Genomic DNA, 27,295 nt, shown 5'->3' on the forward strand with positions numbered 1-27,295 from the left:
CTGATGCAGCGTTCAGTTTCCTCAAAAGGGAAAGTCTCAGTTATGACTGTTACCCTGGTTCCCTGAGAGAGGAACAAGACCATTAGAAGTAGTTTGTACTTTAACTGAACACTAAAATGCACTGATACTACAACATACTAAAGATACCCATGATCAGATTGAAACAAGCGTATGGTAAAATGCAGACAATTTGACAGAGATTAATCTGTTCAACCCCAAGAAACAGAGAAAATGAATGGCAGCAAAAGCTGCAAAAAATGACAAGGACAAAGCAACAAGATAGCCTAACACAAATCTCTTTCAGAAGAAAAAAAATGTAAAGAAAAGATTTAGAGAAATGTCAGACCTCCTAGCTGTATTCTATCTACAGCCTTAGGAGAAAGCCGCAATGCTGAATATTTCAACATTCATTTCCTTGATTTCCTTTTCCTTTTATTTGTGCAGAAATAAAATCACATAAAGAAAATTAATGTGTGAATAACAAAGAAACCCAGCAAGCAATTTTATGCGATCGCGTTCCATGTGGAGATTTGCATGTGAATCTCTTTTGCGCGAGTGGGCGTGGTAAATTAAAAATAATTAGGAAGCGTTTGAGAAGCTGGACATCTTGTTGGTTTTATACAAATTACTTAGAGAATATTTGTTTTCAGTTTGAATCTGATCATTTAAAAGTACACACTTAAATGTTTATAAAGGTATATGGCTCATAAATGTGTGACAAGTATTCGCTGAGTTTTGTTTCAGTTTATAGACGTGCTCAAGAAAAAAAAGTTCACCGCAAACGGAGAGGCAGAACGCACACCCTGTTTATTTTCTTTATTTTACAAAAGCACAATGTTTTGATTTGATTGTAAGTGGACACATACAAAAGTAGAAATATCACAGATTCTTTTTTTATATTTCTTTTTTCTGTATGACCATAAATGACGGAGTAATTTAAGTTTATAGTGCTACAATGTGGAGAAAATCCAGCAAAACGCGCCCGCGCGTTTGCCGACCTCAGAGGGTTAACCTAGATGGTGAAATGATGGCTATTGCTTGCTGGAAAAACTAACATAAATGAAATAAAACCCCTTTTGATTTCATGGGGTCTTTAAAATCACTCTCATTGCACAACTTTTTGTTTCAATCAGAAATATCAACAGAAACAAAAAAACTGTGTTTGTAAAACAGTTTCAGGGGTTGTTTAAAGCTTAAACTTGTAAGGTTGTGAGTTACAGGGGATGATGCAATGAGATCAAATAAAGACACAATAAACTCAAGCAACATAGACAGAAAAGGGCTTTAGAAAGAAAAGGCCTGAGCACAGAGCCATGATAGTAGAATAAATGAGTCATGAACAGATGATAGGAAGACAGGAAAAAGACAAGTACTTACTTCTCTGTTTATCCGAATCTAAGAGATCCCAGACACAGAGAAATGGGTGAAAGAAGAGAGAAAGAGAAACAGGCTAATTAAGATGATTAGAAAAAGAGGAAATAATAAAGACTCCATACTAACCACCTGCAGTGAGGAAATCACTTCAAACTAACTGCAAATTACAATTCAGATGAGTTGCCATGTATTGTCCCAGAAAAATAAATAAATAAATAAATAAATTCCTCATATACTCTCTTGTTCAGCTCTTTAATTTTATTAATTTATCTGTTTTAGGCACACAGTTAATAAACAGGTGTAAAAAGGTGTATTTTGTAATTTACTGTAACATATTTATATTTCATGCAGACTAAGATTGGGGAAGTTTAGGGGGCTAACCATTTTAAACATTACATTTCAATTCAGGGACCCACAGTCCAATTTTAAAACTATTCTCAATGCTTCTAAATTTTTAGAAGCCCAGGTGTGCAAATATTTGATGAGTTTAAAGGTATAGTTCACCCAACATTCTGTCATCATTTACTCACCCTCAAATTGTTCCAAACCTGTATGCATTTATTTGTTCTGCTGAACACAAAATAAGATATTTTGAAGAATTTGGGTAAGCAAACAATATGGAAGTCAATGGGGCTCATCAACTGACATTCTTCAAAATATATTCTTTTGTGTTCAGCAGAACAACGAAATTCATATAGGTTTGGAACAACTTGAGGGTGAATAAATGATGACAGAATTAAACATGTTTGGGTGAACTATCCCTTTAAGGTGACTTTCATCCATATCTTCCACAAATAAGATGTCTGCTATGTCATGAAATGCAGTCACATCAGAGCCACATTCAATTTTGTTATTGTCATTTAACATACACTGTTTTCTGAATTTTGAACAAGTGACTGTGCAGTATTTTTCATTTGTGATTTCTGTGCACTGAAAAAAAGGGTAACCTAAAAATGTGCTACATGTGGTTTCATCTAAAATAAAAATATTTTATTTAAATCAAAAAAGCTATTTAGCATTGCTGAATCAATCCCAATATATTATTGTTTACGCAAAGAAAACTAGATTTAAGTGTCAGATCAGGTAGAAAAAAGCTATTTATGGTAATAATTGCAGGTTACTGCTTTTTACAGTGTAAATAAATCCATTATATTAAAATATAATGTTCATTACACTGAAATTTGGTCTATTGTTTTCTACAAGACAACATACAAATTGAAATTAAAACTTAACTAAAGTTAAACTTATGTGAAGGTTCTTGTGCATGTTTGTTCATCTAAGTGTGCTTTTGTTATGATATAAATGTCACTGCCAATGTACTATGTGTTCTGTTTTTGCACTGGATCGGTACAGAATCATTTGAGAAACAATCATTTGTGAATCCTTTGATCCCCCACTCTGTATATGGCATTCATTTAAAAAATAAAAAAATAAAAGAGATGCCAAAAACAGCACATTAAATATATGGTTTACAACATTTCTGTAGCAATATTTAGGTGAACATGCTAAAAGTATTTGAACCTCACTTCTTCAGTGTTATATATATATAAACACCAATCCATATTTTTAGTAATCATATGTGGATTGACTTTTTGATTCTTGAGTGCAAATCACTATTGAGGAGTAGAAGAAAATCAAGATATCTGGTTCTTGTGAAGTGGAGTGACAAAGTTTTGCATTCTAGTATACAAACCTCTATAATCAGGCACTCTTTTTCATCACTCAAGTACAACCCAACCAGAAAGAGCAATTCAAGTCTGTTCATTTTGCAAGTGCTGGTCATAACAAAAGTGGCTTCAGCCTTAAATAGAAATAAATGCAATTCAAAACCATAATAAAAACTCAGAGCCTTAAAGAAATTGACAAAACACCTAAACGTTAGTCCTGATGTCTTTAGACTCTTTCAAACTGCAGAGGTTTTGATTGCTCAATTCCAATGGACAACCTTCCAACTAAAAGATGACAAAAAATGGATTTCCTGAGACTCTAGCACAGATAGTTATAAAATTGATGCTTCTTATGTGGTACAGAGACATATGTAAGAGCAAAGTGTTCAGAATCTGCCTGACAGGAAAGTGAATTGTGTTTAAGATTTGTGCTAACAAAATTTTCTGGGTAAAGAAAAGACACATCTGCACTAAAATCAAATGTTTGACAGGCTTTTAGGGAGGCAGGACAATGCATTTATATATGGGATCGTAACCAATAGCTGAAATACTGAAATAAAACAACAAGTGTCAAAACTAGACAGCAAATTCATCATCTCGCTCTCAGCGAGAAAACAAATTGCGATATAAACGTGTTATGTGTAACCTTTGTTTAATGAAAGCAGGAGTGAGAGAAACACATGTATATAGATGGAGGAGTGAAGAAAGGAGCGCAAAGAGGAAAACAGAAAAACTTACATCAATGTAGTTTGCATTGACATAGTCCGAGTTAGGATCAGCCAGAAGAGAATGCATTTTGACACGGTGGCGGTCTTCTGTTTGGGATAAGAAAAATTAAGAACAATGCTAGTCAGTAATAATAATAATAATAATAATAATAATAATAATAATAATAATAATAATAATAATAATAATAATAATAATATTAATATTAATATTAATATTAATAATAGTATTAATAATAATAATAATAATAATAATAATAATGCTCTGTTTCAAAACCTGGTCAGCCACCTACCTTGACTACAACTTGGCAACATCTTTGACATGATAACTCTGCTCTATTTTAATGTTATGTATATTATGCATATTAAAGTACCAAGCCATTATCTTAGCAACATGTGCTAACAGGAAACTATATATAACTATAACATCAAACTATAATATAATCATTACTGTAAATAACACTTACGACCCAAAAGGGTGTCGTGTCGGCCCTTGGTCTTGTCCTTCTTTTCATTTATGTCCCAGCCATCGAAAAAACTCTACAAACACAAGCAGAGATATTCAAATGATTGTAGTGTGTTGGACATCACATCAACTATATATAGCCTACTATCAATAAAAAGTCTGTGGCCATAAATTGATCAAAAGTGACATTAAAGACTTAATAATGTTACAAAAGATATTGCTCTTCATTATTATTTTATTTTATTTAAAATGGATGTTTATGTACATTTACTTGCATTCAGGGCAGCATGTTTTTCATCATATGATGATCAAACGATGAAGAAGAGCATTATATAAGAGCATCCTATACAACCTAGCACTCAGAATCACTCTCCAAGCTGGGCAAACGCTTCGTGCAAATTGTGATCAGCACTAAATGTGGGGCCATGTTTGTAGTATTACCTCATTTGCATAATTCCTTTAGTGAAGCTGGTAAAACAACACAGACAACACATGCAAATGAATTAAGCTATCAGTGTGCAAATCATTCTTAATGAATGCTTTCTTCTTCATCCATTGGGGTCTTGATTTGAAATTGTACAGCACATATTTAACGGCACCCATTGTGAGATTGGCACCAGATATAGCTTTGCATTCCTGTCACTTTAGCAGGTATTGTTTAGTCATGTATTTTGAATTTGAAAACACATTTATCTCCCTTTGTCTATAAAAAGCATTGAGCTTTCTTAGTGTCAAATTCAAGACAAGCAAGTAGCTGATAGTTTTCAGTACCTTCTGTTTGTGCATGTACACAGAAAGCTGTGAGCCCTGCCAACGTATTCCAGCTGTCTAAGTGCTTTCTAATGCCGCATCGTTTTTGAGATAATGTGTGACAGCTGTTTAGCACACATTCCACCCCGAAAGCAGGTGAAGTGTAGCACCTGGCAATTACATCTAAATGACTGTAATTTAAAAAAGACCCCCCAAAATAAGTGCAAGTCACGTTTTCCCACTCGTCCATTAAGTCCCCTTCGCTATCACATTTTATCAAGTCAGATGCAGTTTACGAAGCAGATGCATAATCAGGATGCAGATGTTAATTTCTTGTTGGGCGCAGCACTTTTTTTCAGGAGTATGTAAGAGATTTGCTTTGTTCTAAAAGATGGAGGCAGAAGTGATCAAATCAATAATGGTAAACGGAAGCCAAAGCAGCACGTTTGAGCTTCTGCAAGAACCAATGAAGTTCATTCTCGTGTGTTATGCAGCACAATTAGACCCATTAATTTTTTAATGGTTAACAGGTTTTACCATAGCATTTGTACAGTTAAAATTACAATCATTCTAAAATTTTATCTAAAATTTATCTTCCTGAGGTTTTGTGCTAACCAGTCGCAGCTGCAGTGAGAAATAAGCCATTTCCTCAGTCACATTAATTTCTGTTTCTGTTGTAATGTGAACATAATACAGGTTACACGTTACTAAAAGTCTACCCACTACATTATGGAATCTATATGAACAGAGTTCCGGGAGACACTACTGTAACGGAGGTGCATCTGTTGGGAAACAGTGTTGTGAAGAAGCTGTGCCAGTGTCTGCTGGTCTTAGTTAGTTGGATTGTCTGCCAGAGGGAAGCTGTTAAAACAAGCAGTTACCAGGGCGGAAAATAATCTTCAATAATCTTTGTGGCCTGGTTCACTGTTCTGGCCATGTAGAGCTCAGCCAGAGAGGGAATATTGCAGTGTTTACTTTATCAGGACACCAAATAATATATGTTTTTTGAACCACTTTTAGCAGAGTCAAACAGTGACAGAAGAAGTAATTACAATTTCAGTGGTGTCTCTGAAGAACTGTATGAGACAAGGTTGTATCTGAGAAAGTACATGCATTGATGTGCTTTCTGACAGAAGTAATGTTCTTTTTTATCACATCTGAGAGTGAGATGAGAAGAATAATTTGCAGAATTAGTTCTACACTGACTGAAGAATCCCTGATCACCTCAGAGTGTAGTGCTGGGTGTGTTTAATGAAATCAATGATGTTTGTATAGGAAGTCGTATAAGTCGTATAGGACATTTTCAGACACATAGATCCTTTGCTTTGTTCTGAAACAGGGAAGTTTCTTCTTGGATCAGTCCGCTTTCACAAGTCAACATTTCAAAGTGTGGGCTACCAAACTGTTATATGCAAGTTGCATGCAAGTAAATCTGTCCTAAATTGGTTTACAGTAGTTGTCAACCTGTTTACAGTAGATAGTCAACCAGAATGCCTATTACTGCCGCAGCAAAATAAACCAGTCCCATTTCAAAGTCGTTTGCATCATTGGCTATGCACCAACCAATAAAACGGCTCCTTTGAACAACCCCGCTCCTGCCCCTCTTTTTCTCTAGCCGTCTCTGAGTTTCAAGTGCACAAGTTAGTTTGCACCTAATATGTCACGAAAGGAGTAGCAAAAGTCAAGTCGTGAAATTTGAAATTGCAGTGACAGATTTGAGAAGTTGCAAGTGCCCAATTAAGGTTGTACTGTGAATGTAAGATTAAATGCAAATATATATTACAAGTTTGTGTCTGTCATTGTATTTCTGTGAATGGCATTTTACACATTTGTGACTATTTGTCTGCAGCTTCAAATTCAGAATACAGGTTTGTGACTATTGTCTGCAAGTGCAAATTTTAACATTCAACTTTTTTTTTTTTTTTTTTTTTACAGGTTTTCACATTGGAGCTGTGAGTGTAAATGTTCGCGTACAAGTAAGAATATTTATTGTACAAGTTCTCAAATTCACATCCATGTGCTCTCGAGCTTTGCTACTATTTTACCTTCATATTCAATCCCACTGCAACTGCACTAAATTTTGGGGAAAAAAAAATGTTTTTGAAAGAAGTCTCTTATGTTCACAATGCTGCATTTATGTAATTTATTATATATATATATATATATATATATATATATATATATAGTTAAAACACTAATATTATGAAATTCTATTACAATTTAAAATAACTGTCTTCTATTTTAGTATATTTTAAAATTAAATTTAATTTGATTCCTGTGATGGCAGAGCTGAATTGTCAGCAGCCATTATGCCAGTCTTCAGAGTCACATGATCCTTCAGAAATCATTCAGTAATTCTTCGGAACATACTGCTTCTAATTTGTCAGAAAGACATTCATGCCCATTAGTTTGCTCAGTAAAAGATCTGGGATGGTCATATAAAACGCTGAGCTCAAGTCTACAAGCAATATTCTGTGCTTCTCTTAGATCCAGATGCTGCATGACACAGCTTAAGGCCATTTTAACCAACATCACAGACTGATTTGCTGGCCTCCTTATCAAACTGCTGTGGATCCAAGTGAGCAGAAGTGACTGATTTCAGATATGTAGAAAAAAGCATTCAAATTAGTGTAACTGGAGAGTAATCACCGATGGAAGTTTTATTTTATTTTTTTATTTTACTGGTACAATAAAAAGTTTCAAACAGTTTTGTACTGTACACAGACTGATTGGTTGAAAATGTCTGTGAAGACTGCATCCACGCTCAATACATATTTAGGTCTATATTTACAATTTATGTATTTGTTAGTTATACAAATAATATGTGTATATATTGTCTTTAATGTAGCTGGAGATACTGGTCAGGACCTGCTGCCTCTAAACAGTTTAGTTCATTTAAATTATGTTCTTTGACCTCAATGGCACTAAAAGATATTGTAGAAGGAGGCAGAGAGTTGTCTCTGAGAGAGACAATATTTATTCCAAAATTCCAATTATTCCATGTCACATTGGGCTTTCCCAAATGGCACAGTGGTGTAGTGTAATGTGTACTGCGACCTATAGGGTGCCCCACATTAAAACAAGGCTGTGATGCACCCTTTTGCACAGTCTGCAAGGGCAGCATTTGGGCCAGAGCCACAGCTGTATAAGATATTAAACTTTTTGGATTGGTAGTGATTGTTGTTTCACATAGCACTTCACACGCAAACATTCCTGAATACTTTGTGCCTGGTAAGGACACAGTTTTGTATTTTTCTGATTTCTGTACTTTCAATTACTTTCAATAACTTTCAATTTTGGGCAAGTATAATGTCTTTAAAATATCCTTCATGCAGTTTTACTATTATATCACTCTTTGAATTGATGTATATTTCTAAATTTCTAAATGCAAAAGCAAGGATGAGCAACACTATCCATTTAGCAGAATTCTTCTACATAGCCGTTACCTAGAAACAGGTGTAAACTGTTGCCTCTTTAATGATGCAATCAAACTCTGGTTCGGACCAAGCAATCGAATCACATGTGAAAGCACCCTAAAGCCAATACCAAGGTGATGGTCAGCCATTGCTGAATGTCTGTCGCCCTAATTTTTGTGGTGTGTTCCACATCGTTGGCACTAGTTGGACCCCCGTCAGCAGCTTTTCAGCTAACTGGGCATAATGTTCAATTGGTGGAGGAGATCACTCTGATTGGACATTCAGCTTTGCAAACCAGTGCATAAGAAGAAAACCAGAAATGATGAAAGCAAGCAAACAACGAAATCAAGAGGGCACACACAGAATGATCTTCTCAGTTACAACGTTGCTTCAGTTCATTGCGTTTTGTGGGCAATGGGCATTTGTTTATGCACAGCTCTCTTATGGTCCTGCAACTGAGTTGAGATCTGGGCTTTGACTGGGCCAGTGCAACACTTTTCTTTTCTTTTTCAGCCATTCTGTTGTAGATTTGCTGATGTGCTTGGGATCATTGCCTGTTGCCTGTTGCTAACCCTATTTAAGCCAAGCTTTAGCTGTCGGACAGATGGCTTCACATTTGACTCAAAAATACTTTGGCATGCAGAGGAGTTCATGGTCGACTCAATGACTACAAGGTGCCCAGGTCCTGCGGCTGCAAAACAAGCCCAAATCATCACCCCTCCGCCGCCATGCTTGACAGTTGGAATGAGGTGTTTGTGCTGATATGCTGTCATTTGCGGAAAAAAAGGGATTTAGAGAGACCGATTCATCCGTTGAGTCGTTTGAGAATCACTGAAAAATATATTTTGAGAAAATGAAACTGTTTTTTGACCTTTAATGCATGTAAACCTGTTGTAGGAGATCTCCAAAAACAAAATTAGGAGCCTTTAAAATAGCGTAATTGGGGCAATTGGGGCTGAACCAATCATCCAGCCTACAGTGCTCGGGGGAGGGTGGCGCCACTCCAACCGATGCTTTCAGCTGCCTGGGAAAGCATTGCCGTCAGCTCTGGATCTGACTCGGCTAACGATGGCACTCCCGAGGGAGGCAACGCAGCCGAATCCTCATTTCCAGAGGAATCAAGCCCGCCTTGTGATGCTGTGAGTGACATAACATCATCCGCTGGAGCCCCGAATGAAAACACTGGGTCCCCGAGAGGAACCAGGCACACACGGAAGCTCCACAATTTGCGATGTGAAGGGGGGCGTGGCCCGAGGAATGACTCGTCGGTTATTGTGCCACACCGTAACCCTCAGATCACCCTGGCCACCAGCCAAAGTATCCCCTCTCGAGGAGGAGATAGCATGGATTCTGGAGGAGAAATTCATGTGCCTCGTGAGTTCAGATTAATGACTCAAAAAGAATATCTATATTCCACTGAGAAAGCATGGTGAGAGCAAAGAAGAACTGGAGGTATTATTGATACATAAGTGGAATATTTTGAATTTTGAAGGGCTGATATGAAAGACCTTTGAAAGGTTTGCTCACACTCTGGAGTCACATTCTGACATGAGGGTATGAGCCACGGTCTGGACCTATCCATATTTTTGTAAACACACTTCTTAGCATAAGTGCTAAGATCGAGACTACAGTTCAAAAGTTGTTTTTCTACTTTTTTTTTTTTACCCAGGCTGCATTTATTTGCCCCAAAATACAGTAAAAACGATAATAGTCAAATATTATTACAATTAAAAATAACTGTTAAATGTTATGTTATCCTCTGATGGAAAAGCTGAATTTTATTAATACTCCAGTCTTCAGTGTCACGTGATCATTCCAAAATCATTATAATATGCTGATTAGGTGCTCAGGAATCTTGTTATTATCGATGTTGAAAATGGTTGTGCTGTTTAATATTTTTGTGGAAACATATACAAATATTTATTGACATTATAGATGTATTTAATGTCACTTTGGAGGCAATAGGTTATTCAAATAACTTCTAAGATAATAGAGCTGTGCAGTTTGCTAATAACAGTTTTGCTTCAAGTTATAATTTGCTCATTTAAATCGAACCCAGTAGGCATATAATTGTTGAATTGCTTGTCAAATCCCCAATATAACCTCAATGGACCCTCACCTCATACTCCTGTTTGAATCCATACCCCTCTCCTGTCTTCATCTGGTTGATGTGCTGGAGCAGGTCTGCCACTCTCACAGCCGGGTGGAGCTGTCCTGTGTGGTATGGAGAACTTTTTCTCCTGCAATGCCTTCTGGGAGAACCACCCAGCAGGCTGCTGGACTCGTTTACAGAGCTGCGCTGCTCATCTGACAAGTGTGAGAAAGAAGAGAGAGAAAGATAAACACAAACAGACTGTGGAGCAAATAAGAAGCTACAGTGCACTCAAAGGTAACTTGCAAATTGCGGTGGGAGTTGTTTTACTTATGGTGTGGACCGTAACGGCCGAGGGAGTTGTCTTCCTGATACTGTGAATCGCAGTGAGTGTGAATTGAAGTAAAACTGCAGGGCCATAGATGTTATGGGGGGCTGTTAAAAGTTGTTCAGTTTGAAGAAAATGGTCCAGTTTTAAAACATTTGCCTTCCATGTAGGGATGATGCCAGACCCTTTAACTAGCATGAGCATGAGCCCTTTAGCATGAGCCCAAGTGAAATACCTCTATTCCCCAGGAAAGTTTTCTTGATAAATTCTTGTCTGGTAATGGAGATTATTGTATATTGACCCAATAATAATTTTCTCTGATAATGAAAAAGCCTACGTCACACCTCTATTTATCTCTCTGCACTGGCCACTAGTTGGGGCTCGCACCAAGTTCAAGACATTGATGCTTGCATACAGAACGGCCACAGGCTCCATACCCTTCCCTCAGGTGCCTCATGGTACCATAACAGAGTCACAAAATCACTTTTAAGAACATTTTCATTAACTGTTCCTTTCCGGTGGAATGACCTTCCAATCCCTATCCGAACTGCCAAATCCTTTGCGATATTCAAGAAACCTGAAAACTCATCTCTTCTATGAGCAAGGTACTTAATTGCTGTTGTCAAATGCTTTATTTTGCATTAAACATAAAATATATTGTTTCTACAGATATAATCAGTAACATTAAATTAATAGTTTTATATTTCATTGTTTTTAATTCAATTATGTCATTTGCAATGCTTCATGGGATTGCAGTTCTTTCCCCAGACGCTAAACACTACCTTTGTTATTTTGCTTTAAATAAAAGTTTGTAATGTTCCAATTAGCTATGTTTCTGATAGGCTTGATTCTTTGATTATAACACTTTAACAAAGTCACTTCCAGTTACTTAACTTCTAGAACAAACGGCACTGAAAAAGTGGACGAGCACTAATGCACTCTACTGTTTCCACTACTTTCATGCAACATTTCCACAATAGCGGCCATATAGTGTTAGAATTAGCAACATTTATTACCAGCAAACTGGCTTAATACTGCTCCAGATGACAGCTAGTTTGCTTTCAAGTGAGAGATTTGAAGGCGGAAAAGTTATAGAATAATAGAATAGAATAGAATAGAATAGAATAGAATAGAATAGAATAGAATAGAATAGAAGTACACCATAAGCACAGACATCTGGAGACAGACAGAAAGCCAGTGCTTTTACTTTACTGGCACACTACAAAACTGATCTGTTCCAGGGGACAGATAAGCACACCGACTCAAGACTCATTGACGAATGGGAGGATGTTTAATATATGGAGATAGATTATAGTGATCCATATGCAAATAATGACTGCTGGAGACAAACAGTGTTAAGTGTCTACTGTGACTGTAAGCATCTCAACATCTTTTTTCACCCCTTAACCAATACATGCATTTCATGTGGTGTGTGTGTGTGTGTGTGTGTGTGTTTCAGATGCAGAAAGCTTTCTGTGATGGGAAGGTTTAGGGGTGGGGTTAGAGTTAGGTGATAGAATATATAGAGCCAGATTTACTAACAGCTTGCGCCAGTGCAAACTCTCTTTTGGCATTAAAAACTACTGTCAAGATTTACTAAAGATATGCAGTGAAGAATTAGCTGTGAAAAAGCGTGGATACAGTTATTTATGCGGCTAACCTTATTGTTCATGCATTTGGAGTTTCCCTTTCAGACGCAATATGTACAGGATAAGAGTTTTTAAATTAATCATTGATGATTTACAAAGGTTTGTGCTAGTCAATTTACTGGTAATTTGCACCATTATTTACCATGCGGCTCAAGGGGGTTAATAAAGGCCATCTGCGAAGCGATGCGTTTTTGTAAGAAAAATTACAAAACATAACGTTATCAAAAAAAAAAAAAAAACGGCCGTACACAAGTCTAGTTCTGGCCAAGAGTTCCCTCTACGTATGGCCGTAACCTGAAGCCAGTGATTATAGTTTTATAAAGTTATAAATATGGATCTTTATTAATACCCTGGAGCTGTATGGATTACTTGTATGGATGGATGTGCTATTATTGGGCTTCAAAATCTAAGTTACTATTCACTATCATTATAAAGCTTGGAAGAGCCAGGATATTTTTTTTGATACATCTCTGATTGTGTTTGGCTGAAAGAAGTCATATACACCTAGAATGGCTTGAGGGTGAGTAAATTAAAAAAATATGAAACTAACCCTTTAAGCACGGCTGTTCAAAAGCTTACTGTTGATCAGCGCATGCAGACTGAGATATAATTTTTAAAGAATCAAAAAAATTCCCACACCGACGAGCAAACTTGATTCTGTGCAACAGTACAAACTACGCACTGAATCATCATCATCTTCTTTTTCTGTTTTATGACAGGTGGCAACAGGCGTTATTATGGTGCAATAGTGCCACCTACTATGTTGAAGTATCAACCAGTTACTGCCACTGGATTATTTTCAATATTATCATATGTGTTTGTGTACTCACTCTTGGCAGTGCAGTTATGTGAATCCATGAAGGTGTGCGCAGTACGATCATCCTGTTGCAGTGTACTGTGCTCTGTCGTACTGCAGTCCAGCGACCCCAGCTTACGCGTCTTCTCTTGACGATATGTCATGACAGCTTTGTTTATGTTCACTTTCTTCCTGCTGCAAAGTATGAAAGACAAGAGTGAGACAACAGAAAGAAGACTGTAAATTAGAAAAAGGAAAAGAGAAAATACATAATAAAAAAAATGCAGTGCCTAGCAACAATTCCCAGTTGCTAGGGAAAAGTTGAAAAGAGGCCAAAGTCTCTATGATGTTCTGGTCTCTACATGTGATTGGCTCCTTCCTCCAATGTAAGCCTAGGGGATTTTTTTATATTTTTTTATCAATTTAAAGGGACACTTCACCCATTTGCATTAAGCTTTGTATCGTTAGAAACCCAGTCATATTTTTGAATGGTCGTGAATTATTCCCTCATTTTCCCCTGAGACAGGAGAAATACGGATTTCAGTGTTGCAGTTCTTGCTTATAATGATGTAAAAATCGTCATTTTGCATCATTCTAAGCAGGAAGTCCCATTTCTTTGTTAGATTACAGATTAGATTACAAACACTCGTTCCTCATTTTTCCAGGGGGTGGGACCCACTCACGCTACAGACCCATTACAGATCAGTGGGTGGGAAACTAAAACAATATCCGCCATCTTGTTTGGAAGCTAAGCTAACAGGCGCTGTGGAGCCAGATGTGAAGTTACGACAATGGCGGAAGGTACTCAATATGATATGGAAGAAGAGGATTTCGAAAGTCTGATGCTCGAATCAGATGTTCGTGGCTACCTTTACGAGCCGAAATAGCGAAGCGCAGCTGAGGCTGATGGGAGAACAGGAGGCGGCTGCTACGGCTTCTGCAGCCGAGGCAGAAGACCTGCTTGTCCCGGACGAGGAGCCCGGACTGGCTCGAGCTGGGGCGGACTGGTGGCGCCTGTGCTCTCACTGTGCGCCAACTAACTAGAAATTTTGTGTGAAATGAATTTCAAGCTCTGGTGGTAGTTAGCCTTGTGAACAGAAGAGTGATTTCTCTGATAGGTGGATACCTCAAAGGCGGTGTTCTGGATTAGTGGGAGTGGCTTGCATGTGGTGCATTGTGGGAGTTGTTGTCTTCCATACAAATGCGCCCTAAAGTTACTTTCTGTCTTTCCTCAGTCAAGAAGGCACCAAATTATAAATTTATGTTACATTTCGACTACATATATGACCCACTTTCAATAAAGATTAATGTTCCCACGTGTGAAATGCTCCTTTAATTAAATAATAAAAATAATAATAATAATAAACTTTATTTTATAAAGTGCCTTTAAAAGCAACTTCTCAAAGCGCTGTACACAAAATAAGCAATACAAAGCTCAAATAATAACGCTCTCACAGCTAATTTAAAAAAAATATATGTCTTAAGTCTACCTTTAAAAATATCATAGTTCTGAGCTTCCCTAAGATCAAGAGACAGATAATTCCAAAGGACAGGACCATATGAAGAAAAAGCCCTTTCACCCATAGATTGTAAGCGTGTATGAGGAACAACCAACAAGTTGGATTCTGAAGATCGCAGTCTCCAGTTTGGAGTATAGGAAATTAACAATTCAGATAAATAATAAGGAGTCAAGCCATGCAATGCTTTATATGTCAGCATCATAATTTTAAAATCAACTCGGAATCTGACTGGGAGCCAGTGTAAGGATTCCAAAACTGGAGTAATATGATCGCATACCCTGGACCCAGTCAATATCCTGGTGGCCGAGTTCTGTACATACTGCAGTTTGGAAAACATTTAGCAAATAGCACACCTCTCCTTAAGCTGCATAATTTTAACAATCGCACATAAATTATAGAAAGATAAAGTGAGAGAACAAGAGAGAGAATGCTAAAATATAGTTTGGAGAGTTTAGAGAGTTTGGCTAATCTCCATCATATCAAAGCTAAACAACAGAGACTGATGGGAAAATAATGGAACCTGAAGAGAGAATGACTTACGGGTAGTAAGGGTATGAATAGATGTCCCTTCTGGAGAGCATGGGGAGAGAGAGAGAGAGAGAGAGAGAGAGAGAGAGAGAGAGAGAGAGAGAGAAGCATATATGGTAGCCTGGCTTCTAGTACATTTATACAAAGTAACTCAAACTATACATGTTTTAAAGGCATGCATTCCTTGGGGATCAATCCCATGACCTTAACGTTGCTAGCACTATTCTCTATTGTTTTAGCAGGAAGGCAAGTGATCAGGCATGTTAATATGCTTATTAATCAAATATATTGAGATAAAGATATGTCTGTAGCTTCATGCCAGTTTATTACAAATACAAAAACACATTGTTTCACAACTGGCTTCACTACTTGGCTTTACTACAGCTCTATAATTATAATTTGCTGGTAATATACTGTAGTAGGTATAGTAGGGTAATCGAGGCGTAGTCGATTATATTTGAATCTAAATATAATATCATATATTATTTGAATCTAAATGTGCAATTGTATGTTATTTTTGAGTCTCATATTTGTTAATGATATGGAGTAATTGTGTTGGCTCCTTTTTTGGACCTTTGTTATTGGCTCAAACTCTCTTTTTATACTGTGCATCGCAATGTCTACACTCTAAAATGTTTTTTTTTTTTTTTCTTCTAACCAAACGCAGGGTTAAGTTTGTTGGATAGTTTTTTTTGTTTTGTTTTTTGGCTAGTTTTTCCAGGCTTGGGTCATTTTTTGTGTTACCCAGCTGTTGGGTTAGTGGCTGGGTCAATGTCACAGACTTTTTAAACAATACACCCCTACCCCACTCATCCCAGTGGCAACGTTACAACCCAGCTTTTGAGCTACTTCATCAGATGGGAGCAGTTCTCAGTGCTGACAAATTGGTGCATTTCTTTAGTGAAAGAACGGTTTTTATACATTATATTCAATTTATACCATGGTCTTTCTGAATACTAGATTCTGATTGGCTGGAATGTGTGCAATAAAACCATTTAATGCACAGGTAGTTCCAAGCAGTGTTGCCAATAAGTCCACGGTTTTCCTGCTACTTGGGATACTTTTACACTGTTGACGCAGATAGTTTTTGTAGTCTGTGGGACTATACGATTTTTACCGGAGGATGCTAACCTAACTAACATTATTTGACCTCAAGGTAAAATAATAATAATAATAATAATAATAATAATAATACAAATATGACACAAATGCTTTAATGTTGTGGTTTTGTTCACATGCAGCATTAATATTTACTACTTTTGTTTTAACTTTAATTTCAATGTACTTCTTTGCAGCAAATTATTTACCAGCATTTTTAAACTCTCTTATTCACAAGAGCAATACCTGTATGCATGAAAACACTTATCTTTTCACAGAGAGTAAACCAACCTTTACTTCACATTCAATAAGAGTCAAAAGAGTCTAAATTAACCCTTGTATGGTGTTCGGGTCTGTTGGACCCATTTTCATTTTTTATCAAAAGAAAAATGATACAATTAATTATTTTTTCAAACTGAGACTCACTGGCCTTGGCTCATTTTCTGTGAGGAATATATATCAGAACACATTTTCAATGAAAACACACTGTACACCCCCCCTACACATTTATATTACACACAGGATGTTCGGGTCCACTGGACCCGGGGCTAATAAAAGTGTGGAAATTGTAGGCCCTGTGTGCCTTTACTCTGTCCTCCTCCTGTCAGGGCCTGCTGTTAGTGTGTGTATGTTCTTGTATATGGTTTATGAGGACACAAATGTGTATAATGACATGGGTATTACAACGTAAACATGGTTTATGACGACATCTGTGTCCTCATACTAAAACATACTAAATGGTGTTTTTTGAAATTCAAAAAATGCCAAAAATTTTCTGTGATTGGTAGGTTTAGGGGTAGGGTTAGTGTAGGGGGATAGATTATACAGTTTGTACATTAGAAAAACCATTATGCCTATGGAGAGTGACCGTACACCACATATCCAAGTGAGTGTGTGTGTGTGCATGTGTATGTGTGTGTGTGTGTTTTGTGTGTGTCTGTGTGGGTGTGTGTGTTGTGGGTGTGTGCATGAGTGTGTGTGTGTGTGTGTGTGCGTGCGTGTGAGAGAGATATTGTGTGTAAGTGTGAAAGAGTGCAAGAGTGAGTTTTGTGTTTCTACTCCTGTCATTCCCACACGAGGTTGCAATTCTTAAATGTGATCTAACAAAGGTAAAGAGAAAATATTAACCATATATGCTGTTTATATTGCTTCTAATTGGGATGAAGTAAACATCTGTTGAGTATTTTAACATAACATTTTTGATTGTGTTGAATTAAAAACCCAAAAATGCAGCGGGTCCACCAGACCCACGAACACTGTCTAAGTAACAAAAATATGAACACCACACAAGGGTTAAATTATAGTCCAGCAATAACCTATTTTCACACTTTCAGTCAGTCATTATAGCAAAATAAACCCCAACACTGTGATTTTACTTGTATGATACTGCATACTACTGGCTACTTACATACTACGTTTTTGCAATAATGACCGGTTGACTGTTAAATATAACACTTATTACACAGCTACAGAATGCAGCGACTGACCAATCACATTGAAGTATTACAGGGAGAAATGTAACAGAGGAATATGTATGTCATGTCTGAGCAAATATTTCAGCTGTGAGTTTGGAGCCAGTTCTAATTCAATCAGTTAAACCTTTGAAGATGTGTTAAAGCATTTTCTGCACTGTTTTTGACTGTGTCTGGACGATGCTGCTGTTGGTGTAATTTGACACTGTGAAGAAAATATAAAATTGGATTTGATTTTAAATGGATCTGAGTGCACGCATGCTCACCCTTTCTTGACAATAACCACGATGGCTCCCAGCAGGAGGATGAGAACAACCAGCCCCCCAGCACAGGCTCCCAGAATCAGCCCCATGTCCTCGGCATGCTGGGACACCTCCAGAGCATGCTTATGGTCCTTGCAGGCAACTAAGAGTGAAGACAAAAAGTTAATGAATGATTGTGAGATAAAAGCAAATGACATCAGATCAATTTGCTGAATATCAGTAATACTGTAAATCTACATAAGAATCTACTCGAGCATTATTTTAAGATAACAACACTGCTAATTTGGGTAAAATGTCAAATATTTAATTTAATTTAATTTATATATTCAATAATATGTATAAATAAAATTAACATCATAAATATATAAAAGTAAATCTGTGCTTTACTAGTAATTAATATTTTGACTCATTAGTATGAGAGCGCTAAGAAATATATGTTTTAATAGAATCTCCAATGCAAATATCAGTGGCATATTTGGGAAGTTAAACCATTTTAGTAGATCAGTTATTAAGTCCCCCGTGGCATTTTTTTCTTCATAAATTGTTTTAGTAAAAATATAAGTGAATACATATATGTATATATATATATATTAATATGTGTTTAGTTATTATTTAACTACATTTTCTACTGTGCATTTACATTTTGTTCTTATATTTTCCACACATATATTCAGCAGCTGTTTTCAACATTAATACGGATTATAATTATTATTATTATAATTTTTTTTTTTTTCTGAACTCCAAATCAGCAAATTAGAATGATTTCGGAAGGATCATGTGACACTAAATACTGAAGTAATGGCTGCTGAAAATTCAGCTTTGTCATACATTAGGAATACATTACATTTTAATATTACAATAGAAAACTTTAAATTGTGATACAATTTCACAATGTTACTGTTTTTTTTGTTTTGTTTTTACTGTATTTTTGATCATGTAAATGAAGCCTTTGTGAGCATATGATACTTCTTTCAAAAACATAAATAAAATTGTATTGACCAAAAACTTTAGCGCATATCTGTAACAGTAGTGTATATCTGACCGGCAACAGTGGCTGAACTATTTATTCCTCAAAAAATAAATATCACTATTTTAAGTCATTTCAGAGCAAATACCTAAATATCCAAATATACATTTGAATATCTTCAAAACTCTAAAAATATCAGGATATAATTTGCCCAGTCGAATACCTAATACTACAGCACACCACATTATCTCAACCAGCAGATGAGCATTATAAGATTAGAACAGTAGCCAGGTAATGCTGGCACACTACTGCATGATAATCTGCTAAAGGTATCGCATTGGTTGGAGGGAGATGAAGAGACAGTTTATCTGCATCAAGCAGCACATGAACAAGCCACAGGGGAAGAAGCTCAACCCGGGGTGCCCTTGGAACGAGAGCAGACCGGGTCTTTGGCAAATTAGGGTCAGGTCAGAGATGCAATTGTGCTGTTCAAGGTTAGATTCTGAGAGGTCCAGCTCCTAAAGCTAAGAATGTTGGTCCTACGTTAGAACTTTTAAAACCCAGTTTTTACAGCCAATTTCATGACTGAATGTCTCCTTTCACAAATATTATGCCATATGGGCTTCCTGTTCCTTGAAAATAGCACTGATTTAGCACTGATTTGACATAATTTCAGCTCTAAAATGATATGGGAGCAGTCTAGAACATGCAGTGCTGCTGTATAGTGTCTTAAAAGCACCACATGTTTGAACCAGTTTGGGTTTGCCCAGTCTTGAAATTGGACGTCTCATCCCAAACAGTTTTGGCAAAAACAACAGTTTTTGTTTTTTTATTCAACCCGGAACAAAACTACCTGCACATCAGAAAGGATCTTTCAACATTTCAGCGAATACAGCATTTGACCACTTTAGTGTCCAGTGATGACAGCTGCGCCTACTGGTCACCAACTTGAGAAAGAATGTCACAAACTAAAACTAAAAATTTTGAACGTGTTCCTCAGATTTTATGGGTCTCTGTGTCTCCATTTTCTCTACTTATAAATGCAGTCAATTTCCAAACAGCTCCAGAGAACAGCATGAAATCTCTCTCTCGATTAATTTAAGCCCCTGCGGTGCCTGCAAAAGCAGAAATTGCCATTTGAAAAATCACAGGGATGGAAGTGCATCATTATACCATCTGCGGTACGGACATTAATTACAATATCATTGACTAAATAAATACCTAAATAACAGAATATGACATACAAAACAAAGAGTCTAAAGAGACATTCTGCTGATGGGCTATAGTATAATAGTATAGTATATCCAGTAATGGCAACACATTATTTTTTTGCCATGTACATCGATTCTTCAGTATCTTCATAAAGATAAACTCACAAACTAATTAACAATATAATTAAGTAATTAGAACTTTCATAAAATAGACACTCGCTCAACCGCTAACAGTACAGAGCATCCGCATTGAATAAAAGCGTGAGTCTTATTTTTACTTCACTGTATTTTGACATTCTACTGTACATTATTGTACATTACTGCTATTTTTGTTGTTTCCTCGCAGAGAAGAGCAGTAAAAGGTCAGAGACATCTCTGTTCCAAAGCCTAGAAAACATTTATGCATCATATGCACGCTTTGGATGTCAAGCATTTTCAAAATGAGGTTGTCTTCTAAGCTTTCTCATTAGCCAGATTGAAGGCAGCATAGCATTACTCCTTCACACATAAGGCAATTTCAAAATGCATAGAAAGCAAAATTGCAATAAACTGAAATGTGCTGGGAAATGCTCTTATATTGCTCTTATAAATGCTCTTATATTGATTATAACACTTATGTGAGGTGTATGACCACTCTGCTTCATGGCCTTGGTGTGCATTATTTTACAATAATTCAATGGCCCATCATCAATTATTCTGCTTACACCATGATTATCACACCTTAAGACATCAAGATGTTTGTCAGGTTTTTGTCCTTAGAATTTTCTTGTGTGTAGAACTGATTTCTTTCATATTTCATTCCAAGCGTCCATTGCTGAAATTTTTGAGCTAAGAGTAATGGTAATGGTGTTTAGAGTAATAGTGACTTGAGCAATTGATTTGCGGCTATTTGAGAGACAGGGAGAGAAATTAAGTGCGTGAATTACCTAAGGCTCTCAACAGTGTTTGGCAGCAGCGTCTTTACTAATAGAAAAGCAGTTAGTTTAACTGCTTTAAAAACAGCGATGTTACCATCTTGATACAGAGAAATGTAATGTACTGTAGCTTTGTAGTTGCAAAGCTATTTTATCGATAAAGATGCAGGGAAGCAGTGACAACAGGTTTCTGTGCACAAGCATGTTTCCATGTGTGTGAGTGTGCTAATGATATCACACTATTCTTTGTATAAAAAAAAAGGTGTCTGAAAGTTGCGGCTGTTTTTTTTTTTCCTGTTAGTATTGTGGTAATTAATTATTCACTTTCAACAAAGCTCTCTCTCTCTTTTTGTTGTTGTTGATCATTAGACCATATGCTGCCTCAGAAGTCTGTCCGAAAAGTATACTTTTGAACACAAACACTCCCTGTGAAGTCACTGGCTTATAGGGCAGTGAGAAAAGAAGTCAGCTGCCTGAACTGAATCCTACTAGTCACAAAATATTCTATAAAACATTTTTGTTGTTGCCACAAAGAACTCCAAATACTGCTCACTTCAAAATATTTTTTTAAATGTCAAATAGATTAAATATCAGCAAAAATAGGCTGTCAATGAAAGAAGTTGTTTCTTCATAAAAGAATACTGAAGCCTTTCCTCCACTGACATCCATAAAAAAAGACCTCTTGTTTCCCTACCAGTATAAAGCTGCACTACGCTATTTTTTGCTAACCTTGGAAATTCAGTTTAAATGGGCTTTGGAACTACTTTGTGTGTCATGTGTCCTAAAAAATAATTACACACATTTGAACGTTCATCAACCAATGTATTCAACAGCCCCAAGATACAATCAGTGATAAAAAAGTATTTCTAGAAAAATGTTTAAAAATGATCTATTGACAACAATGTATTGGCAGGAGCATAGATAAAATAAAAAAATAAAAAATAAATGTTAATATACTTTTCATTGTGAACTGTATCCATAACCAACCTCGCAATGCATCATGAGATTACCTTATCAGTGCATTGTACATGAAATGTTTTCTTACACCAGGTTCACACATACTCCGTTTGCAGTGCATATGTGGTGCGTTATTTTTTGTTATGTCAACAGATCAGAGCCTGCACACTACACATGGATGTGGTCCGGCAATGCATTCCAGGAGTGGTGCACCTGCAGAAGTGCAGTGATTGTTTCCGTTGCGAGTCTATTTTTGCTGTGCTGCACTCGCTTAATCAAAGTGACAGCGCATTGTTCGCATAAATATAAACATAGATTGACACGTAAATGTATTTCATCATAAAAACATACAATTTAAACTCGACTGTGTTTCATAGTCAACACATGGCTTTTTGCCCAGGGTAAAGCAAGGAAAGCTACCTTACCTCACATTTAGATAAACAAGGTGACATAATGGATGGTACTCATCTCTTCGTGGAGATGGAAAAACAAAGTTCACCTTTCAGTCGGTCACGTTCAACGTTACGTTATGTTACCTTCAGGGAATAAGGGTTACATGCATAACCGAGACGTTTTTATGACCCGCAGAATCATAGTTGTTACATATTAAAGTAAATGTTTCCAGAAAAAAATAATACTCAAGTAAAGATACTCAAAAAGTGTACAGTACAGTACAGTACTCAAGTAAATGTACTTTGTTACTGTCCACCTCTGATGACAGGGACCCCGTTGTAACATTCTACAAGGTAAAACAAAAAAGGATGATGTCTAGTTGAGAAGACTAGTAATAATATTAACGTTAATCAGATTTTGGTTGTGTCAGAAATCGCCCTTATACCCTCATATCAATGTCAAATTTATTTCTAGAACACAGTTCCAGTAGTGGGACTGAATGTGAGATTGAATAAGTGCACTCAATAACATCCACAATTGTTTCGGACACCCAAATGGCTGTTCCCTCAAATAGTGCCCTATTTAAAGTCTCTATGAAAAGTTTTTTGGCTTTTAGTATGAATATGTTAGCCTTAGTAATAAGCTAGGGTGCTCCAAAACAATGACAAAATTTGCATTTAGAAGACCAAACCCAACGTTGAAAATGAAAATCAGGCTGATGTCAGAATCCAACATCAGATTGACGTTAATCTCCAATGTTGGACAGATGTTGTATTGTGGTTGAAAATGAAAACGGGTTCTAACGTCAAACAGATGTCGGTTTATGACGTCAATCCGACATCGGTTTCTGACGTCAACTCAAGTAAATGTACTTTGTTTCTGTCCACCTCTGTTTGAATCACAGTTCTGGTTGGATTGTGCCCAACTATCACCACTTGCGTTTTGAGAGACTGCCATATTAAGGTAAAGGTAACAAATATGCTTTCATCGCATGACAAAGTGTGAGTGAGTCCGCAATAGGGACATTTAGTTGGCATTGATGTATATGCACAGTCATTGAGACATGCCCTTAAGCGTGTAAAGAGTGCAGATAAAGAATGAATTACCTTTACGAGCGATCCGAATGCAGTTGATCCTGGTCTCCTGAGGGTAAAACAGAGAGTTGATGCGTTATCAGGGCTATCTGAGGGTGAGAGGATAGTGTTTGTGTGTGTGTGTGTGTGTGTGTGTGTGTGTGTGTGTGTGTGTGTGTGTGTGTGTGTGTGTGTGTGTGTGAGTGATTTATGTGAATATCTGACTAGAAATCCCACAGGCAGACAGGAATAAATTGGAATGCCTAAATTGATGACATTAACTAGCAAATGAATGAGAACTGTTGGACATGAAGGCTCAGTCCAATGAGCACAAAGTCAGCATCCTAAATTAAATAAAACATCATAAGTGACAGATTTGAAATCCATTACATAGTCCGCAACAAACAAACAACAGCATTTCTCGCATAAACACATGCAGTGTCAGACATCATGGTACCTTATTTACTCCTAAAAGGTTCATAGTAGTACTGTCACGTGTTGAGTGTTTTGAATGTTTGTATTTCTGTTCTAGTGTTTTGCTGTCAGTGTGTTTAGTTCAGTTTTTCTCCGTCCTCTGCCTGTTTGTATCCATGGTTACTGATTTGGTAAGAGTTTCAGTTCAGGTGTGTCTTGTTAATTAGTCTCATTAGTTCATCTGTTTGCTGTCTATTTAAGCCTTGCGTTTCTTTTAGTTCTTTGTCAGTTCTATGTTGTGTTAAGTTGGTTGTTCTGTTCATGTTCCTGAGATTCTGTTTTATGAAGATTTGAGTTTGTTTTTTTGAAAAGAGCTGCTACACTTAGATCCTGTTTCATCTCTGCCGCAACCACCTTGTGACAGGAGGAATGTACATCACAAGAACAGACTATATACTTGGGTACATAGTAGAGATAATCTTATTTCTATGGCAAGACTGGATAGGCTTTGTGTTTAATTTTCAAACAAATCTTGCTAGATAATGTACAGTAAATACATTCATATAAACATCACAATTCCAGTCGGTTTTTCTGATCACTATTAAATTATTTGTAATGTTTGTATTAATTCTGTGAATTTAAAGAGTGCTTATTGGCATTTAATACATTACTTTTAAATGATAAAAAGTTTGAGATTTATTTTTATTTTTTGGGGGGGAAAATTTCAAGGAACAAAAACAGTTTTATACTTTCATGATTGTGGCAAGGTCCATATTAATGTGTCAAGAATACGCTCTTATTGTTACTAAGGAAGTGGCCCAGTCAATGAAGATAGTAGAACTTTTGAGTACATCAGCTTCTACAGGTGATTGTGATTATTTTGAAAACAGTAAATTGAAAAAATAATTGCTTGCAGACTTGGATGTAAAAAGCACAAGGGGTGTTACACAAATAGATGCACCATCTTTTTTTCAACTTAGAAAGCAAAAATGGTCAAAGTCATGTCATTCACTCATTATGCTCTGACACAGGAAACTAGCTTACCGAGCCTAGTGAAATACATAAACATGCTGTTATTTTCTTCTCAAATTTACACAAATGTGAATTGTCTCAAAGAGAAAATAAAGACTCTACTTTTTTTTTTTTTTATGATTTTCAAAGATTGATGAGGAGTTTAATACTATGCTTTAACAATCTCTGTCACAAAATGAATTATACACAGCTATGATGAGTATGGAAAGACTCCAGATTCATGGGATTTCTGTTGATTTTTATGAGATTTTATGGCCAGTGATTGGGGAATATTTATTTTTGGTTCTTAATGATGATTTAAACAAAAGACTGTTACTGCTAAGCTGTAGAAGAGCTGTTATCACTCTGTTGAAAAAGAAGGGGGATCTTCAAAACATAAGTAGCCTAACTGGAGACCAATATCTCTTGGTGCTCTTCGTTTCGGAGTCACACGTGTTATCTTCCCGGTCAGAAGTGACCGGACATCTAAAAATGAAACTTCCTCCACCCCAGTAAAACCAATGAAATTTATTTTTGGTCTATAATATTTTTTTCTTTTTAATTTTGTATTTTGAGAGAATTTGATGTTACTTATTAATATTTATGCAATATTTATAGTCCATTTTTGCCATAGAAATTAATATAAAAAAAATTGTTTCTAATTTTTAAAAATATTTATTAAATTATTGCAGTATTTCTGATTAATATAGAGACTAGGCCTTTTAAATTCATTTTTTTTAAGTCAGATTAGCGGCCATCTGTTGGTAAAAAAAAAAAAAAAAAAAATGGCATGTTTACCACTAGATGCCTCTATAGCTTTCTATGGAGAGGCTTGTGAATTCTCTAGTTGTTTTTGGACAAAATTACTTACTTTTAAGATGTGGATTTGAATGTATTTTTTTGAAATTCTCAAATAAAACTTTGCCAAGGTTTATATATATATTTTTTTTTTTTTAATTCGATGTGAAGTGTACACGTTTTTGCATTATTTTGCAGAGAAAGCATTTTGTTACAGGTAATATTACAATTCAATAAAAAAAATTACAAAAATAAACAGTAATGCTTTATCACAGCTTATTATTATTTATATTATTATTGTTATTATTTTTTTTACGACCACTTAGTCTGCTCGAATCATGCCTTTAATTTTTTTGTTTTGTAACATTCAGAGTTTTGTAACATTCCGTTGAAGCTGTGATTTTTAAAAATTCAAAACAGATCTATTTTTAATCACAATTCATTGGTGTGTATGTGTATAAAAGTGTGTTTGTATGTGAGTGTGGGGGGGTGGCTGTGTCTGTTTTGCACTCTTGATGTTTTAGAGTGTCACCCCTTCATTGTTGAGCACTTTTTTTCTGCATCGTGGCCGATTTGTAGATTGTACACACAAATTCTCAGAATTTTTGTGTTTTCGTGAATTTCCCATTAATTTCCTATGGTAGGTCATTTTTGACCAAAGAGCACAAGTGTGACTAATTTTTTTACGACCACTTAGCATGCTTGGATCATGACCTACATTTTTGTGTGTGTTCACATACCTAATGCCATAAAAGTTACCAAGTTTCGGAACATTCGATGAAGCTGTGATTTTTAACAATTCAAAACAGAAAATTTTTCGGTCAGAAATGACCGAAGAGCACCTATTACATAAAGCACCTATTACATATATTACAAAGAGCACCTATTACATATATTACTATATACACAAAGGCTCTAGCAACAACGTTAAGCAAAGTTTTGAGTCAAGTAATACATTCTGATAAATTATTGTATACACAATAGGTCAATCTTCGACAATATATCATTGGTCAGAGATGTTCTAGAGGTTGCAAGGCTATCAGGTGTTAAATGTGGTCTGATTTCGTTAGACCAGGAAAAAGCCTTTGACCGTGTAGAACAGGGGTGCCCAATCCTGCTCCTGGCGATCGACTGTCCTGCACAGTTCATCTCCAACCCTAATCAAACACACCTGAAGCAACCAATTAAGGTCTTCAGAGCACGTCAGGATCACTTGAAAATTAAAGGCTGGTGTGTTTGATTAGGGTTGGAGATGAACTGTGCAGGACAGTCGATCGCCAGGAGCAGGATCGGGCACCCCTGGTGTAGAATATGCATATTTGAGAGACGTTTTAGAAGCTTTTGTTTTTAGTCAGAGTTTTATAAATATGATTGAGTCCATGTATCATAATATTGAGGGCATACTCAAAGTCA

The 27,295-nt window shown here is 36.3% G+C and overlaps 1 protein-coding gene across 3 annotated transcripts in view; it reads right to left on the bottom strand.

The window, feature by feature from the left end:
• The window catches only part of ptprua (protein tyrosine phosphatase receptor type Ua), a 339,059-nt gene that overhangs the window by 42,502 nt on the left and 269,262 nt on the right, over nt 1-27,295 (bottom strand). For all 3 annotated transcript variants that reach the window (XM_084132054.1, XM_084132053.1, XM_084132052.1), the window contains exons 13-20: nt 23,693-23,729; nt 18,148-18,286; nt 15,324-15,353; nt 13,298-13,458; nt 10,518-10,705; nt 4,234-4,306; nt 3,780-3,856; nt 1,378-1,395 (exon numbers count right to left, since the gene is read on the bottom strand). In XM_084132054.1, the coding sequence (XP_083988180.1) occupies nt 1,378-1,395; nt 3,780-3,856; nt 4,234-4,306; nt 10,518-10,705; nt 13,298-13,458; nt 15,324-15,353; nt 18,148-18,286; nt 23,693-23,729 (723 nt within the window). The remainder of the gene's footprint in view (nt 1-1,377; nt 1,396-3,779; nt 3,857-4,233; nt 4,307-10,517; nt 10,706-13,297; nt 13,459-15,323; nt 15,354-18,147; nt 18,287-23,692; nt 23,730-27,295) is intronic.

The sequence above is a fragment of the Abramis brama genome, assembly GCF_963993115.1.
Source record: "Abramis brama genome assembly, chromosome: 12".
Lineage (NCBI taxonomy): Eukaryota > Metazoa > Chordata > Actinopteri > Cypriniformes > Leuciscidae > Abramis > Abramis brama.